General features: G+C 45.5%; 1 protein-coding gene across 4 annotated transcripts; it reads left to right on the top strand.

Annotated features, from left to right (window-relative positions):
- Window positions 1–2,257: 2,257 nt before the first annotated feature.
- tnip1 (TNFAIP3 interacting protein 1) lies at window positions 2,258–14,965 on the top strand. 4 transcript variants are annotated; one of them, XM_062477149.1, is made up of 19 exons: window positions 2,369–2,412; window positions 3,001–3,079; window positions 3,673–3,856; window positions 4,788–4,937; window positions 5,242–5,324; window positions 5,659–5,718; window positions 6,760–6,960; window positions 7,357–7,451; window positions 7,875–8,022; window positions 8,383–8,475; window positions 8,596–8,661; window positions 10,559–10,690; window positions 11,120–11,248; window positions 11,370–11,504; window positions 11,625–11,750; window positions 11,857–11,940; window positions 12,342–12,470; window positions 12,815–12,899; window positions 13,098–14,965. In XM_062477149.1, exons 2-19 carry the CDS (start codon window positions 3,041–3,043, stop codon window positions 13,160–13,162), a joined length of 2,004 nt encoding a protein of 667 aa, XP_062333133.1. In that variant the 5' UTR covers window positions 2,369–2,412; window positions 3,001–3,040; the 3' UTR covers window positions 13,163–14,965. The 4 variants fall into 4 exon arrangements, with proteins under 4 accessions (XP_062333134.1, XP_062333133.1, XP_062333132.1 ...); XM_062477148.1 differs by lacking the exon at window positions 2,369–2,412 and adding an exon at window positions 3,486–3,527 and having other exon boundaries at window positions 3,063–3,079; XM_062477150.1 differs by lacking the exon at window positions 3,001–3,079 and having other exon boundaries at window positions 2,258–2,412.
- The last annotated feature ends 153 nt before the right edge of the window (window positions 14,966–15,118 follow it).

Below are 15,118 nucleotides of genomic sequence, written 5' to 3'. Positions count from 1 at the left end.
TAAAATTTAAAAAAGTATTTAAAATGTTGCTCTTTCAACTAACTTCAATTCTTAAGCAAACTAAATATATGATTATAACCAATGGTTATAATTTATTGTATATGTTAAATTGGTGATTTAGTTCCTCAAACATTCTGCTGTCCTTAAAAGTTATATCTGCACCACTGCAATTATATTCTCAGTGTACTGTATTTGACATATGAAGGTACGATATGTGGATTGTTGCAAAGAAAGATGACAACATATTCTTTTTGTACTATGTATTGGATCCAATAGACATCTGTAAATCAACCCTAAATGGTCTTTACCTGTCTGCCTCAGCCTGCTGTGTGTGTGTGTTAGTGTGTGTCTGTGTGTGTGTGAGTGTGTGTGTGTGTGCCAATGTGTGTTTGTGTGTGTGCGTATGAATGTGAGTGCAGCTGTTGTCAAGCCATCTTTGAGTTAAAAGAGGAAAGAAGAAAAAATGACTTGAGTGGAGGAAATCCCCTGCAGTAGGCCAGAATCCTAAGCAGCAGATACAGTCTGCAGCTCTCAAATGCATATTACAGAAGCGAGGACGCTGCATACACAGTCTTAAACATCTCAAAATTTGTCCACGAGTGCACATTAAAGGATTACATTAAAATAGCAGATGTTGGCCTTGCAATGCATGCCAAATGACCTTGTTTGCTGCCTTATTCCTTTTGACAGCTTTGTAAGAGGAACCTTAGTTCTGTTCTGCAGTGATCATGTAGTACTGTTTGAGCTATATATTGCAGTTCTGTTAAATGCCTGGAGTAAAGAAGAAAGAAGCGGATAATCAATATTTCATATGCTGGTGCTGTTTACTATGGGCAGGAAATGTAGTTGGACAGAGACCAGGTTCCCCTAGCTCAGGCTGAGAATATCTGGGCCTTTCACTATGTGGGAAATTCCCATGTCTCTACATTAAAGTAGCTTCCCCCATTTACCAGTTTCCTTAAAAAGTGCCTCTCGGACACAAGCAGAATGTGTGGGTGAGTTTAACTTTAGATGTTTTGAGTTTAGTTACGTTTTAAAATGTTCCTTATACAGTACATTGTCTTGTCAAAAAGATGATATTCTGCTGTGTTCATCAACATTGTGTTCAGTCAAACATTTTTGCCTATTCATATGTGCTAAAGTGTTTTACATTTTTTGTTAAAATGCTTTGCCAGTTGAAAGATACTTTTAAATATTAATAAGTTGAATTGTTTAAATTATTAACGTAACATATTGGTGTACTTGTTTATTTTTCATTGTGTTTATTTCTCCTATTAATCTAATAATGAATTTACTATTCAGCACACACAACACACACATACACAAAAACTGTTTACTGCATAACAGTGCATTTCTGCTTTATAATTTAAGAATACTGTGTATTTTACATTAACCATTATTGTTGTTTAAACAATGTTGTTGAACCAACAAAGGGAAAAAAAAGCATGGAAAGTCATAGAAATGTACGACCGCCAACAGTTCTATCTTTGGAGAGGGTCTTCCTTAATGTAACCAGTAATTAAGTGTTTGGAGTTTCTTGACTGTTCTACAACTGAATTATTCAATTTTCTAAGAAAAACTGGGTTCAATTGATTCGAGTGTAATCAGTACACCGTATATGAGTGCCTGAGAACTTGGTGTCGTTGACGTTATGCTCACTAGATGGATCCCTAAATGGATCTCTCTAGCAAATCCAATAAGATATATATGGCAAAAACTGTTTTATTTCATGTGTGTTCACATTATCGATTTCAGAAACAGCCGTCTACGGACGAGCAATAACATGGTCAGTGGCAGCTGACATGGGACCTTGTTGCAGGTCATAATTTGGGGCAGGTTAGTTTGGTATTGGTAACCTTTCTTGGGACAGAGCCCTTTCTCAAATGGCCCGATATTGTGGATGATTATTGATTGTTTCCACAAGATGTCAGTGTTAGGAGTATCTCAATGGGCTCTCCAACAAACAATGAAAAGAATGTCTGCCTAGAATACCAGGACTCTTTCAGTGCATTGCATTTCGCTTGACAACCATGACTTAAAATTGGCATTAAATTGAACTGGTTTCACTGGCCTACTACTGACTTGTTGATGTATTAGTCATGTCATATATGTTCATCACAATGGACATATTTCACTGCAAACTATTTATGTAAAAGGTCTGAATTTGAGATTATTATTTTTTTTGTTCTGTTATTTTTTTTTTAAGCCATAAGAATAGATGCATACAAATGTGTTAGTTCTGCCTGTCTGTCCTTTAAACTGTGGAAATCATCTCTATTGGTCTGCTCAGCTGTCAAACACGGATGTTTGCTTCAACGTTAGCGAGGTGGAATTTCCCAGGTTACAGCAGACCACTTCCGCACTAGCTAGATGTCTTGTTTGGGCAGACGAAGCGGCCACTGAAGCTGAAAGGTAGTGGAGCTAACACAAACTGAAGCTCCTTTGTTCTTATTTTGCCATGACATTACCTATCTGATGACCGTGACATTGTGTTGGACAGGGAAAGGTTTTGAAGCAGACTCTTGATTTGTTGTGATGTAAAGGATCTGCTTGCTGGTTATATGCTAGCTAAATAGCTAGCTACTCAGCTTGCTGCAGTGCTGGCCGGCTAACCAGTTGCGCTTGCTATATAGCTAGCTACGTTAGCATTCAGTCCTATCAAGTCTCTAGGCTATCTGATTTGCCACATGTTTTTATCAGTGACATTTAAACGAGAAACAGTAAGGGCGAGCTTTACTGATAGTGTGTTTATCTACTATACTAAGCAGATATATCGGTTTCACTTTTATAGTGCCAGTATCCTTTGCCTATGACACCGACGATGAGCTCGCAGCTGACGCTACTAGGCTAGCTAGTAGCGGGCTTGGAGACAGAACGATGCTCTTTACGTGAATCAGATTGTGATAGCTTTTTAGCCAGAGCTTTGTTAGCCAGATAGCACTAGAGATAACTAGCTAGCTAATAATACGATGCTCGCTTGCCATGTCCATCTCTAATCAGGTAACGTTACCATAGCTGGACTGGATACTTCTAATCAATAATGAACGAGGAGAGAAAGAGAGGCCGAAAAGACAAAGTGGTAAATTCACTTCATGGTGCCTAAGCTATGCTTCCCATCCCGTCTGCAGTACCATCGGCTCTACATAGATGTGCAATTATCATGTTTACTGTATCATTGTGTAAAGGCTTTGTGTTGATTGACAGCCTGAACTGGCATGCCATGTACTTGATTCTCATCTCATGCTGGCTATATTATTTGGCTGCTGAACTCGACCGTGTTTTATTATGACAATGCTGACTTAAAAAAAAGGCTTCATCTTTGATCATCTTGATGGAATAATGGTGTTGCCTATTCTAATTGTGTCCTGAAATAGATTTGCAGAAGTCCCCTTTGATGGCTGGCATTCAAATATGTCCCTTTGCATTGTAAATGGTGTAAAGCGGGGAACAAAAACAAATATGTTGTGTTACTAATATCTCTTTAGGGCTTTTTCTCTCTGGATAGATGCCATGTGTTCATAGTAAAGGTAGCCTAAACATCCCTTATTTGTCCATTTTTTCCCTTTCATTCTTACAGTGCCAGGCTCAAAGTCGGGCTAATTATATACTTTGCAAGTCTAGGGCGTATCCACCATGACAACAACAAGTGACCTTTATGTTTTGTCTCCGCAGTTTAGAGCTCCGTGCCTGGTGAGTGAGGCGGTGGCGATGGAAGGAAAGGGCCCGTACCGCATCTATGACCCGGGTGGGGGTGAGGCCAAGGCCAGGGAGGAGGCTGGAGGGGGCAGCAGCTACCGGCTGCTCCTGGAGGAGAACAGCGTGTTGAGAGAGAGGATGAAGGGCCTGAAGAGCTTAGGTAAGACCCTTGGTCGAGAGCTGGGTTGTTAGCTCATTGGAAGTGGTGTGTGTGTGTGTGTGTGTGTGTGTGTGTGTGTGTGTGTGTGTGTGTGTGTGTGTGTGTGTGTGTGTGTGTGTGTGTGTGTGTGTGTGTGTGTGTGTGTGTGGGGGGGGGGGGTTCTGAGGAGACAGGTGTGGGAAACGGGTAGATCAATGGAACTGAGCATCATCTTATCTTGCTGATGGCTCTGCGTTCCCCAGTGCAGTACTCGTGCTGCCCACACAGCTGGGGACAGAGGCTAAGCTAAAGTAAATAAACATCCAGCCTGAGGGTTCGCTGCTATTTCAGATGTGAACTTTACTATTTATTTGAATAATTGTAGCTGCAAAGGTTACAGGAATGACTTTGTTTACCATGAATACAAGGCACACATTTACTACTGACAGGAGACACAATTCTGTTCTGTTTATCATACAAATTTATATTTCAATGTGTCACTGAAGTGTAACTTTGACAGCAGCACACGCCCCTGACCAGACTGACGTTGTGAATCATGCGTGGGACATGGTTTTCTGAGTTGTGGTTGTCTTTAGGTTGGAATGTCGTGAAACCTGATTCAGGTCTTTGGCAATGCGCTATCATGTAATGCTTCCATCGAATGCCTTTCCTCTGAGTGTGTCTAAGGGGCACAGTCATGAGTCACCGAAAAGGCAACAGCTTCGGTCTGTTGATGTCCCACGGCAAATCTATGCTGCCTAACCAACATGATAGTTGCTCAGCTGACATGAACGCTGTTCAACTCTGCGTCCGTGTTAGAATGACTTGCCTGTCATTCTGTAGGATCTAATAGATTAACAAACATAAGACAACAAGAAATTCACACCTGTCCGCTTCTGACGAGACAAGAAAGAAGGGGATGAATGAATGAAGGGGAACTTGTGCCACTTAGGAGAGCTTCTGGAGGAGTCCCAGTCCGAGGCGAGCAGGCTCCGACAGCGGGTGGAGGAGCTGGTGAGAGACAACGAGGCCCTCAAGTCCTCCACCTCCAGCTACGCCACCAGCCTGTGTATGGGTGGACCCATCCAGACGGAAACACGAGGTACGTGTCGTCCACTCTGGTGGTCAGACCCGATGGTTTTTCCACCATCATTATCTACTTGTCGATTTCCGACGTTATTGATGGCTTTTAATACAATTCTTTACCCTGTTTAGGAGTGCTAGCGATTAATCAAAAACTGATTGACATTTCTTTTAATGACTTCCCTACTCGTGTTTTTCCCTACTTATATGACCATTTATTATGGTTATTTATTGTTTTTATCTTGTTCCCCTGTCTCAGAGATCATGACTTAGCTCTTTCTCCCTGTCATATCACCATGACTCATGCCTGTCTAACCTTTCAGCTCAAGGTAAGCCCCTGGGTGCTGACCAGAGAGAGACCCAGTCAAGCCAGGCAGGAAAGGCTCTCCAGCCAGAGCAGCCCTGTGTGAGTACAGGCACGACACTCTACCAAGAAGCCTTTAATGGCAAGGAGATAATTGTGCTGAAAGTTTTGAATGTGCTCCAGATGCATATTTTCGAAGCAGGTTTGCACAGATGACTGGATCAGTGCATCCTCTTGATGTGTTCCCTGGAGTTTTCTAGACTCATAAAAGTAGCTGAATGCCGTTTTTTTTTTTCGTCTCTGCTTTGTCCGTCCAAACTGAAAGTAGCCAACATTCATTCTGAACAGTTAACTTAGGTGTTGGGCTTTGAACCCTGGGGACTTTTTATACGTTTGTTTTAAATGTGAGACCTGTTGACCTGTTTGTTTCCTGTAGGAGGGTTTGTCGGAATTTGAGTTGGTGAATATGGAAGAGAAGGCCTCGGATCAACAAGCAGTAAGTACCCAACTTCCTAGGTCACCCTAACAGCTGGGGAATGTTGGGTAAATATTTAGCTTTACTTGTAATCCAAACTAAACTATACAAGCTATACATTCATAATAGCTGTCAATTGGATAAAAGAGTAAAGAAAAGAAACAAACGTATGTGATTTGAAAATAACTCCTTTAAGTTTCCTTTGCTGTGAAGCCCCTCCTCTTTATGGCAATTTCTTCCAGATAGGAACATGTTCTGTACAGTGACTCAACAGCAAACTCAATACTGGTAGCTCCACACTGAGTCAACTGGGGGAAAGTCCAGGATTATTATTGCTGACCAGAATCACACTACTGACACACACTCACACACTCACACTCACACTCACACACACACACACACACACACACACACACACACACACACACACACACACACACACACACACACACACACACACACACACACACACACCTTAAGGGAAAGCCTTAAAATGAAAGAATAATTGTGAAAATATTTTTCAACAGGTGTAGGGTTTTACTGTGTAGTTTTTACTATATAGGCACTCATAAATCAGGAACCGCAGGAACACAACAATAGGCACCCATTTCCCTTTGGCGCTGATAGAACAAAGACAAATTTCTTGGGCTAGAAGAAAATACGTTTTGGAAAGACTACCTCACTCTGGAACTGGACCTCCTTCTTTGTTGGGAGTCAGGTGGCTGAGCGGTTGGGATAGTAATCAGAAGGTCGCTGGTTCGATTCCCGGCCGTGTAAAAACGTTGTGTCCTTAGGCAAGGCACTTCACCCTACTTGCCTCGGGGGGGAATGTCCCTGTGCTTACTGTCAGTCGCTCTGCATAAAAGCGTCTGCTAAATGACTAAATGTAAATGTAAATGTTCAAAGGATGAATGTGAATGTAGGCTACGCTTATGACCATCCCAGCATGGTGCCATGGTGTGTCCGTACTGAAGGCTGAGATGTTTGTATGTCATCTCCACCCAGCACAGATGGAGCGACTGATACTCAAGTGTATTTGTTTTGTTTGTTAACTACCTCCAGACCGGGGCAGGAGCGGCACACGCACCCCAAGAGAACATGGAACTGGCCAGCCAGCTGCAGAGACTGGAGAGCTCCTTCAGTATCTTCGCCGAGGAGTCCAACCCCAACCAGTTGCTCGCTCACCTGGGCCGCATGGCTGTGGAGTTCCACCACCTCTCCTCCAAGGTCCAGAAGAATGAGCAGAGGACTTCTCTTCTACAGGTCAGAGAGACACACACGCAGACGGGAGAATGGAGACCTAAAGTTTGACAAACAGACCAGGCTGTTAGAATGACTACCTGTAGCGCGTTGTGTGTCAGAGAAAAGACTCATGCAGAACTGAGTAGGCTTCAGTTTTACGTAACTAGTGGAAGTAAAAACTACCCAAGGACAGTTCCCGCCATAGTAGCTGACTGCTTTCAATACTGGAAATTAAGTTTTCTGGACAACCATTGGCTGCCAGGTTGATTCCTCAAACATGACAGTTATTTTGAAATAGCTGTTACTGTAGCATTTATTGCAGAATCTCCAAAAGGACCGAGAGGGAGGCAGTTGAGGCAGTGTGTTTTGCAGTGAGAGAGGCTTGTTTCTGACCCAGTGGTGTTTTCCTCTCTCCAGACACTGTGTGAGCAGCTGAGGCAGGAGAACAACGAACTTCGAAAGAAAATGGAGGAGGATCTTCAGTACAGGAATCGAGACTTGGAACAACTCAGGTGACTGTCTTTCCTCCTGACTTTTGTCTAACCTCACCTCCCCCACCCCCTTTGAAGACGGGTGTTGTTGTCTCTGGGCCAGATGACGACTCACTCCGCTGCTGAAAGGACTTTCACTTCTCATCTTTTCGCTCATATAACGTCCACGACCACCCCACTCATCTGGAGTGTTTTCGTTTTTTGCCGCGGCTGCTTTCAAAATCACCAAAGTGAACTTTCTACATGTTGGATTCAGATTCCCTCATGGAGCCTGTTCCAGTATGTCGAGTGCAGAGCTTTCGTTTTTGGTAGAGGACTGTTCCAGTATTCCCCCTTGTCGTATCATAGGTTCTTCCCAGAAGAAACCTGCTGCTAAGCGACTTTGCTAGGCTCTAGGGTAGGTTTCTGAGTGCTGAGGCTTACTGTCTTCTTCTCTCTGTTCAGACAGGAGAACCAGAAGCTGAAGGAGCTGGTCACCGGGGAAGGAGCAGCTCCAGTGGAGGGTGGTGAGCCTGCCGAGGCCAAAGAAGAGCCGGCCAAAGAGGAAACGCCCAGTGTAAGATCCAAGATGGAGGTTTCCACGCCGCAGAAGGTATGAAGATATCACCCGAAAGAACGGGTGTTTTGTTTGTTGAAATACAGAGCGAATGCGTTCTGAGAGCAGAGCGTGAGAAGCTAAATGTTCTATTGAACACAAGCGGTCGTTTTTGGTTGACGCACTCTCAATGTGTTTAGTTCTGTCTAGTCAGGGCTGGCCCGACCCAATAAACAAACAAATCATTTGTTTGGAGCCCAGCGATTGGTTGGGCCCCCCCCAACAACAACAAAAACATTTTTTTTTTTTTTAAAGGGCCAGCCCTGTGTCTAGTTCTGTGTTTAGAACTGGGTAGTTCTTTTAGGTGTGTTTGTGGAGAGGTGAAGGGAGATTCAGGAGTGTTTCACATCCCTTCAGAGTGGGAAAGCTGGAGAGAGAACTCCAACCAAGCCGTGTGAACCGGAGGTGTACGAGAAGAAGATCAAGCTTTTGGAGAAGCAGAGAAAGGATGTGAGTGCTCGACCACATGGGAGAAGTCCAGGTGGTTTTTTCAATATTATTTTATGGACTCATTCTGTGGAGAAGTTCTCACTGGAGTTCTTGTCGTGGTTCTTTACCCCCTCCTGTCAGGTGCTGGAGGTGAACAAGCAGTGGGATATTCAGTGGAACTCCATGAAGTCCCAGTTTGAACAGAAGGTACGATAACGTCCATGTATTGTGTAGGTTGTAGGGGTGGAACGGTACACTGAAGTCACGGTTCGGTTCATACCGCGGTTCAGGCACCACGGTTCGGTACGAGTTCGGTACAATGGAAGGAAAAGAAAAACAAACCAGGTTCCTCTACGAGTGAATACGGCGCATTGAAGATGACATGTCAATTCTGATTGCGTCAGTGATTTTTTTGGCCCTGTATCTCGTTCCAGTGATTGGCGCACCTGGGTGATGGCATCGGATGCAGTCATTTAGCACACGCTCTTATCCAGATGCGTTATATTTGTTAGCATGTTAGATGTATTTCCACTCACATACCCCACAACTGCCGAACAACACCGACACAAAGGGCTTGTCTTATCCACCACTCTCTCGCCTGTACTACTGTAACTGAATGGGAACCGAAGTTTTCCCAAGCTCGCGATCTTAACTCTTGTGCTGCCTTCGGGTCACATGACCCAAAGGTTCATAACGAACCATCATTGTTTTTACCCAATACAAAAACAAATAAAAATTATGTTCTTTTAACTTTCGCAATGTGGGGGGTCTGAAACAGCCCAATGGTTAAAAGAAAATGCTTCACTTTGTTTTTGTATGCGGTAAAGTTGTCGCAATACGACGGTGGGTCACAATGACTGATGGGTCAGAATGACCCGAAGAGAACACAAGGGTTAAAGAGGTTGGCGGGTCCTCTATCTCCCGTGGGTCGCCACCACTAGCCATACTCGTCCTTAGTGCTGCTAGCTGACTCACGGCGGCGCCAATCAGAACTTCAGAGCTAAAGCGGGGCAACAGATTAGGTGTCCCTAAAGAACACGAGTATCTAACAGTAGTTCTGCATTACATTAATGAATTTACACGTGAGTTTAATTTATTTTTCTACCGTGTATTCTCCGTGTAATTTCATGCACCGAACCGTGACGCCCGTACCGTTTCGGTTCAATACGAATACATGTACCGTTCCACCCATAGTAGGTTGGGTTGAGTTTATCACTGCCCTGATCGCAGGGCAGTTTCACAAGTAGGCCCTGTGGTGGCCTGGGTTCTCACGCTCCCAGATCAATGCCAGGAGACGTTATTGTAGTGTAATCAGCGACTGCTCTGCCTCCACAAAATGATACAAAACTGAAGCCAGGTTTAGACTCTTTTGAAGTGCTCTTTACATCAGACTGTGCGCTCATATGGTTAGAAAATGATGTAGTGCAGTTTGTGTGTGTGTGTATGTGTGTGTGTGTGTGAGCGAGAGAGAGATGGGTGGAAAAGGTTGAGCGGTGCGGATGGTACAGACTGTGCTCTCCGACCACAGGGCCTTCTCACACCTCAGCCAGAATTCCCCTCACCTCTCGGCAGTACCCGCTGACTTCCTGCTGTGGTGCAGGCCAACACATACACGCACAGACACATACACACACACACACACACACACCTACGTAAACACACACACTCCCACATACGCTCATCCTCCCTCACTTCCTCCCACACTCAAACACACGCAAATGCGCTCACACACACACACAAGCAAACTCGTCTGTGGGGACACCGTGTAACCCTCCTCACACAGCTTTCCGTTTGCGTCACCGACGTAGGGCTGCACATTACACATAACAGGACGTGTGTGTCTGCTTCAACTGTGTTCTCTATGGAGAAGTATCTCCTTTTTGGCCCGATCTGCATTCATATTTCAGTTCTGCCTCTAGCTGTTTGTTTGACAGTTTGTTCTTTTGAATATGATTGCACTGAATGTGATTGCATTCAAATGAGAATGTTATGGCACCTCCAGTAGCTGAGTGTTAGCTAGGGTCCAGATGTGTGTGTGTGTGTGTGTGTGGTACACTGGCTCCGTTGGCGTTCCCTGGGGTTCACATCTTGGGGTTCCCCTCAGATCACAGACCTCAGGCAGCGCCTTGCCGACTCCCAGAAGGCCGTGCTGGAGCTGGAGGCGGAGCGAGAACAGCGCCAACGGGACTACGACAAGAAGCTGCTGCTGGCCAAGTCGAAGATCGAGAACGTGCAGGTGAGGAACACCGTGTGGGTGTGGGTGGGTCCGCTCCCAACACAACGCTGCCGTTGTCCCTGACATGTCTGTACTGAGCGCAGCGTGTTTGCTTTCGCCTCGTCATTGTTACCTGGATCAATCAAAGGGTTGTTATCGTTTCTGGGTTGAATATAGCTCCTGTACTTTCCCCAGCACTTATCTGCTGTGACCGTGATGATTTTTCTGGCAGCGCACGCTCTCTGTGGATCCCTGTCTGGTCTCAGGCTGTCGTCACCTGGATTGAATCTGGAATGTGATCTGTGATTCTCTTTTGAAATAGCTTGCACCGTGATGCCTATCTACGTAATGACACGTCACGTTGGGAACAATTGAAAGATGTGGTGTGGCGAGCCCGAGCTGAATCCTTTTAAGTACCCATCCCTGGGCTTGTGTGTGCGTGTGTTTCAGGGGGAGAAAGAGTGTTTGAACTCGGAGACGGTGGAGCTGAAGCAGAAGGTTCGGTACCTCCAGGACCAGCTGCTGCCCCTCAGCAAACAGAGAGAGTACCAGGAGAAGGAGATCCAACGCCTCAACAGGGTCAGGACCGTGTGTGTGTGTATGTGTGTGAAGCGTGTGTGAAGTGTGTGTGTGTGTGTGTGAAGTGTGTGTGTGTGTGTGTAAAGCCTGTGTTTTTTCTGTCTGACTCCATCTCTGTCAGGCTTTAGAAGAGGCCCTGAATCTACACCCCCCCTCCTCCTCCCAGCAACCACCTGGGCAGGGTAACCACGGCGATGGGGCCAGCAACTTGAGGAAGCAGGAGCTGCTCACACAAATTGCAGTGCTGAAAGAACAAGTAAGACACACGTGAACACACACACACACACACACACACTTGCTCATACGCACAAACAACAACAAACATTTCTGAATGCACACAGAACCAGTCCTTTGTTTAAATTCCGTTTGGTCTCAGGTAAAGATCTTCGAGGAGGACTTCAGGAAAGAGAGGAGCGACAGAGAGCGGATGAACGAGGAAAAGGAAGACTTGAGGCGGCAGGTGGAAAGACTGCAGGGTCAGATGACTAATCTGACTAATCAGGTTAGCCACGCGCACGGATGTCACTTGACTTGTGTGAGCCCTCGAACCCCGTTTCACAAAACATGCACCTCGAAGGGACTGACCCTGGTGTTGGTTTACCCCCCAGCTTCACCAGGCCCAGAACGAGTGTCAGAGAGAGCGCACGGAGCGCTGCAAGCTGGAGAGACTGCAGATGCAGCACCACAAACAGGTAGGTACTGGCTGGACCCCTTCTACCCAATCCATGTCACCCTCACTAGGGCCGGTAAACCTAGAGCAGCAGCACCCCCTTGTGGCCAGAGAGGGATCCCCTCACAGAGAGAAGGAAACTCGACCGTGCTCAAAACACAGGACATTACATAGTCTGTACTGCTCCATGCTCCATCCACTCATATCTAGTAGGAACAACAGGATGGCTGGTGGATCGTCCATCCATACATCCATTGGATGGATAGTTTAAAAGTTTAAAAAAAATAAAGAAACAGACCCAACCCCCCCATTCCTCCACACCATGGTGGGGTGGCCGTGGACCCCCGTCCTCATCAGGACAGGCATACGTCCGGCTCAGTGACCCCTGCGCTGAGCCGTCCCTGCTCTGGTCCCTCTGTGCAGGTGGGGCCCCAGGGCCTGGAGGGCTGGCCCGCCCACTTCCCTCCCCGGGCTCCCAACGCGGCCGGCGCCGCCGCTGCAGCTGCCGCCGCAGCCCCGCCCCCTGGACGAGACTTCCAACCTGTCACCCCGGTAAGGGTCTCTGTCAGGCCGCCCGTCGAGTAGCTCTGGCTGGGCTGCTGACCACCCCCGAGCCCCACCCAGCCTGGCCCATCCATACCTCTTGCAGTGGTGGGACTAGACACCTGCATGCAGACTCGTAGACTTCTGGAGGGCCCCAGTCTAGGTTCTAGAGTGTTCCTCGACCTGCAGGGGGACAGTCAGGGTGCTTTCTCTTGCTCTCAGGCGGGAGTGTGAATGGAGCCGGACGTGGTTGTCAGAGTGGTTGAGTGCGTGTGTGTGTGTGTGTGTGTGTGTGTGTGTGTGTGTGCAGGGTTTGATGCTAGGCTGATGGGTGCTCCTCTCTCCCCCCTCAGGCGTTCCCCTGGCAGTCGTCCTTCCCCCAGCCCCGGGGCCCCCGAGGAGCAGGGGAGGGCTCCCGGCCCCCTCCGGAGAATGCAGGTACACCCATCCGGCCATGGCTTTACGTCTCTGTTTGTGCCTCAACTCTCTCTACCTCTCTCTACCTCTACCTCTCTCTACCTCTACCCCTCTCTCTCGACCTCTCTACCGCTCTCTCTTCCTGTTCCTGTCACATCTCTACTGTTCTTCCACCTTACGCCTTCTTTAAAGAGCTGTGCCGCCCCCTCGTTTCTGCAGATCAGTCCACAACGGCAGGCTTTGGGAAAAGGGAGCGACAGAACATCGACCCTGGAAAGCACTAAAAACATTGCTGTCCGACGATCCGTCGGAGCTGGGGTAGTAGCATGAATAAGTTTGTTTTTGAGTTGACAAGGTGTGATTTCAACTATAATTTTCCTACTGAACTGTAGATATTCGATTGTAATGTTGTTTATACTTGCGTTTTATAAGCCTATTTGTGAAACACTGTTTTCTCTATTCTGAATATATATAAATATATATACATATTATTTAGATTTTTTTAACTATTGTTTTTGAAGACTCAATATTTGCTTCATATGATTCTATGCAGGAACTGAAGTCATTTGTTGAATAGGTTGGAATTATTAAATACATTTTCAGACAATATACCTATGTCATTTTACCATTGCATAGGTTTTTGTTGGAGCCATTCTCCAACGGAAATGACAAGATTAGCTGTAGGCATTCCAATAATGCGTAATCATATACAGGTACATTGCCTTGGATTTTGAGTCATAGAAATTGTAATGTGAATGTTTCATTTAAGATGATTTGTTCTGTACCATTGATGTTCTAGAACTGTACCATACGTGTAACTGTTCAAAAGTGATTGTTGAAATACTAACATTTTGGGAAACAAGTTTTGATGGTATCATACCAAAAACATGGTTGTGATTATTGATAACTTATTTTTAATCTACAGTTTTGATAGTTGCATTGACTACATGTAAAACCATGGTCTTTAGTAATGCTGTTCTTTCTATGTCGTTGATGTACTCCCAATATATTGTAGCTATTGACATTGTATGTTTGTATCTAACACATCAACATGAACCCACACACCTAAAACTATTTTCCTTCTCATGAAACCACCTGATGGACCTAACCTCATTATATTCCAGCATTTTTCCTTTTGGCATAATTGATTTGTTTACATACTACGATATTTTCACGTAGCCTGAGGGAGTTAGTCCACACACGGGGGGGTCTGCAGCAGAGCGTTGGTGGTTTTGGGCTAGCCATGCCGTGGCACAGTAGTGTTGAACTGCCTCCTTTCCTCACATCCTCTTCTTACCTGCTACAGTAGCTACCTGGACCATACAGATGCTTCAAAGACCTGTCCAATTATTAAGGTTGATCTTAAACGTTTGGTCCAGATAGTGTTGTATTCCTGCATTGTAGCAGCTGTTTGAATGTAATGTTTATCCCATACACAAAGGGTGCTGTTGACATGTGAAACATCCATGTTGAGTGAGGAAGGGAAGCTGTTTACTGCTGCTCAAGCTGCAGACACATCGCCTCATGAAACCTGAACACCTCTGAGAAACTCTGCCAGGATGTCTTTGGACGGTGACTGTCCATCTACCTCCAAGGCCAGCATGCTCACACTGACCCAGGCCTGCCCGACTGACCTGTGAACCAGCGTGACCCACTGTCAAACTAGCCCACAACTCAAGTCTCAATCCTCTCCAACACAGGGGCGGTGGCCACTGTCTCCATAGTTAAGGAATGCAATGTTTCTCCTTTGAAAATAGTGACTAGCTGATGTATATGTTTATGTAGACCCTGCCCCAAGGAGTGCGAAGAGACATCATATGATGGGAGTCCTTTTTCTTTGGGTGTAAATACGCTAGGACAAAACTAGCATGTTACTGAATGGATACAAATAATTCCAAATTGGTCCAAGTTGAATTGAGACAGAAGATTTGCACTTTGAAAGGTATGCTGTAATTACTGGCAGTTGTATTTTCCTGGTTTGTAGTTTTGATTCTTTTCTTTTTTTGCAGTAGGCAAAAGCACATCTTATGTGAAACTTTTTGTATTTGACTGGCTTAATAATTAAATATATTCTAAATGTCTTCTAACATTTTTGTCTGGTTATTTTTGTTATTGCATCGTCAGTGACTTGGCTGAGATCAACCGACCACTAAATGAAACCTGCGTCATCTAACATTTAAAAAGTGATCTTATGAACATATACATCACAACATGTGACATGCTGGGTTACTGAAAAGAAA

This window comes from Osmerus eperlanus, chromosome 13, assembly GCF_963692335.1.
Source record: "Osmerus eperlanus chromosome 13, fOsmEpe2.1, whole genome shotgun sequence".
Classification (NCBI taxonomy): Eukaryota; Metazoa; Chordata; class Actinopteri; order Osmeriformes; family Osmeridae; genus Osmerus; species Osmerus eperlanus.
The sequence above is the reverse complement of the archived record's forward strand: the minus strand, read 5'-3'. Positions and strand labels throughout refer to the sequence as shown.

Bases quoted from the DNA above. Each gene is read 5' to 3' on its own strand.
- tnip1 (XM_062477149.1), top strand. From the start codon at position 3,041: ATGAACGAGGAGAGAAAGAGAGGCCGAAAAGACAAAGTG. The intron at 5,325-5,658 runs GTGAGTACAGGC...TGTTTCCTGTAG, and splicing joins TCCAGCCAGAGCAGCCCTGT to GAGGGTTTGTCGGAATTTGA. The intron at 11,751-11,856 runs GTTAGCCACGCG...TTTACCCCCCAG, and splicing joins TGACTAATCTGACTAATCAG to CTTCACCAGGCCCAGAACGA.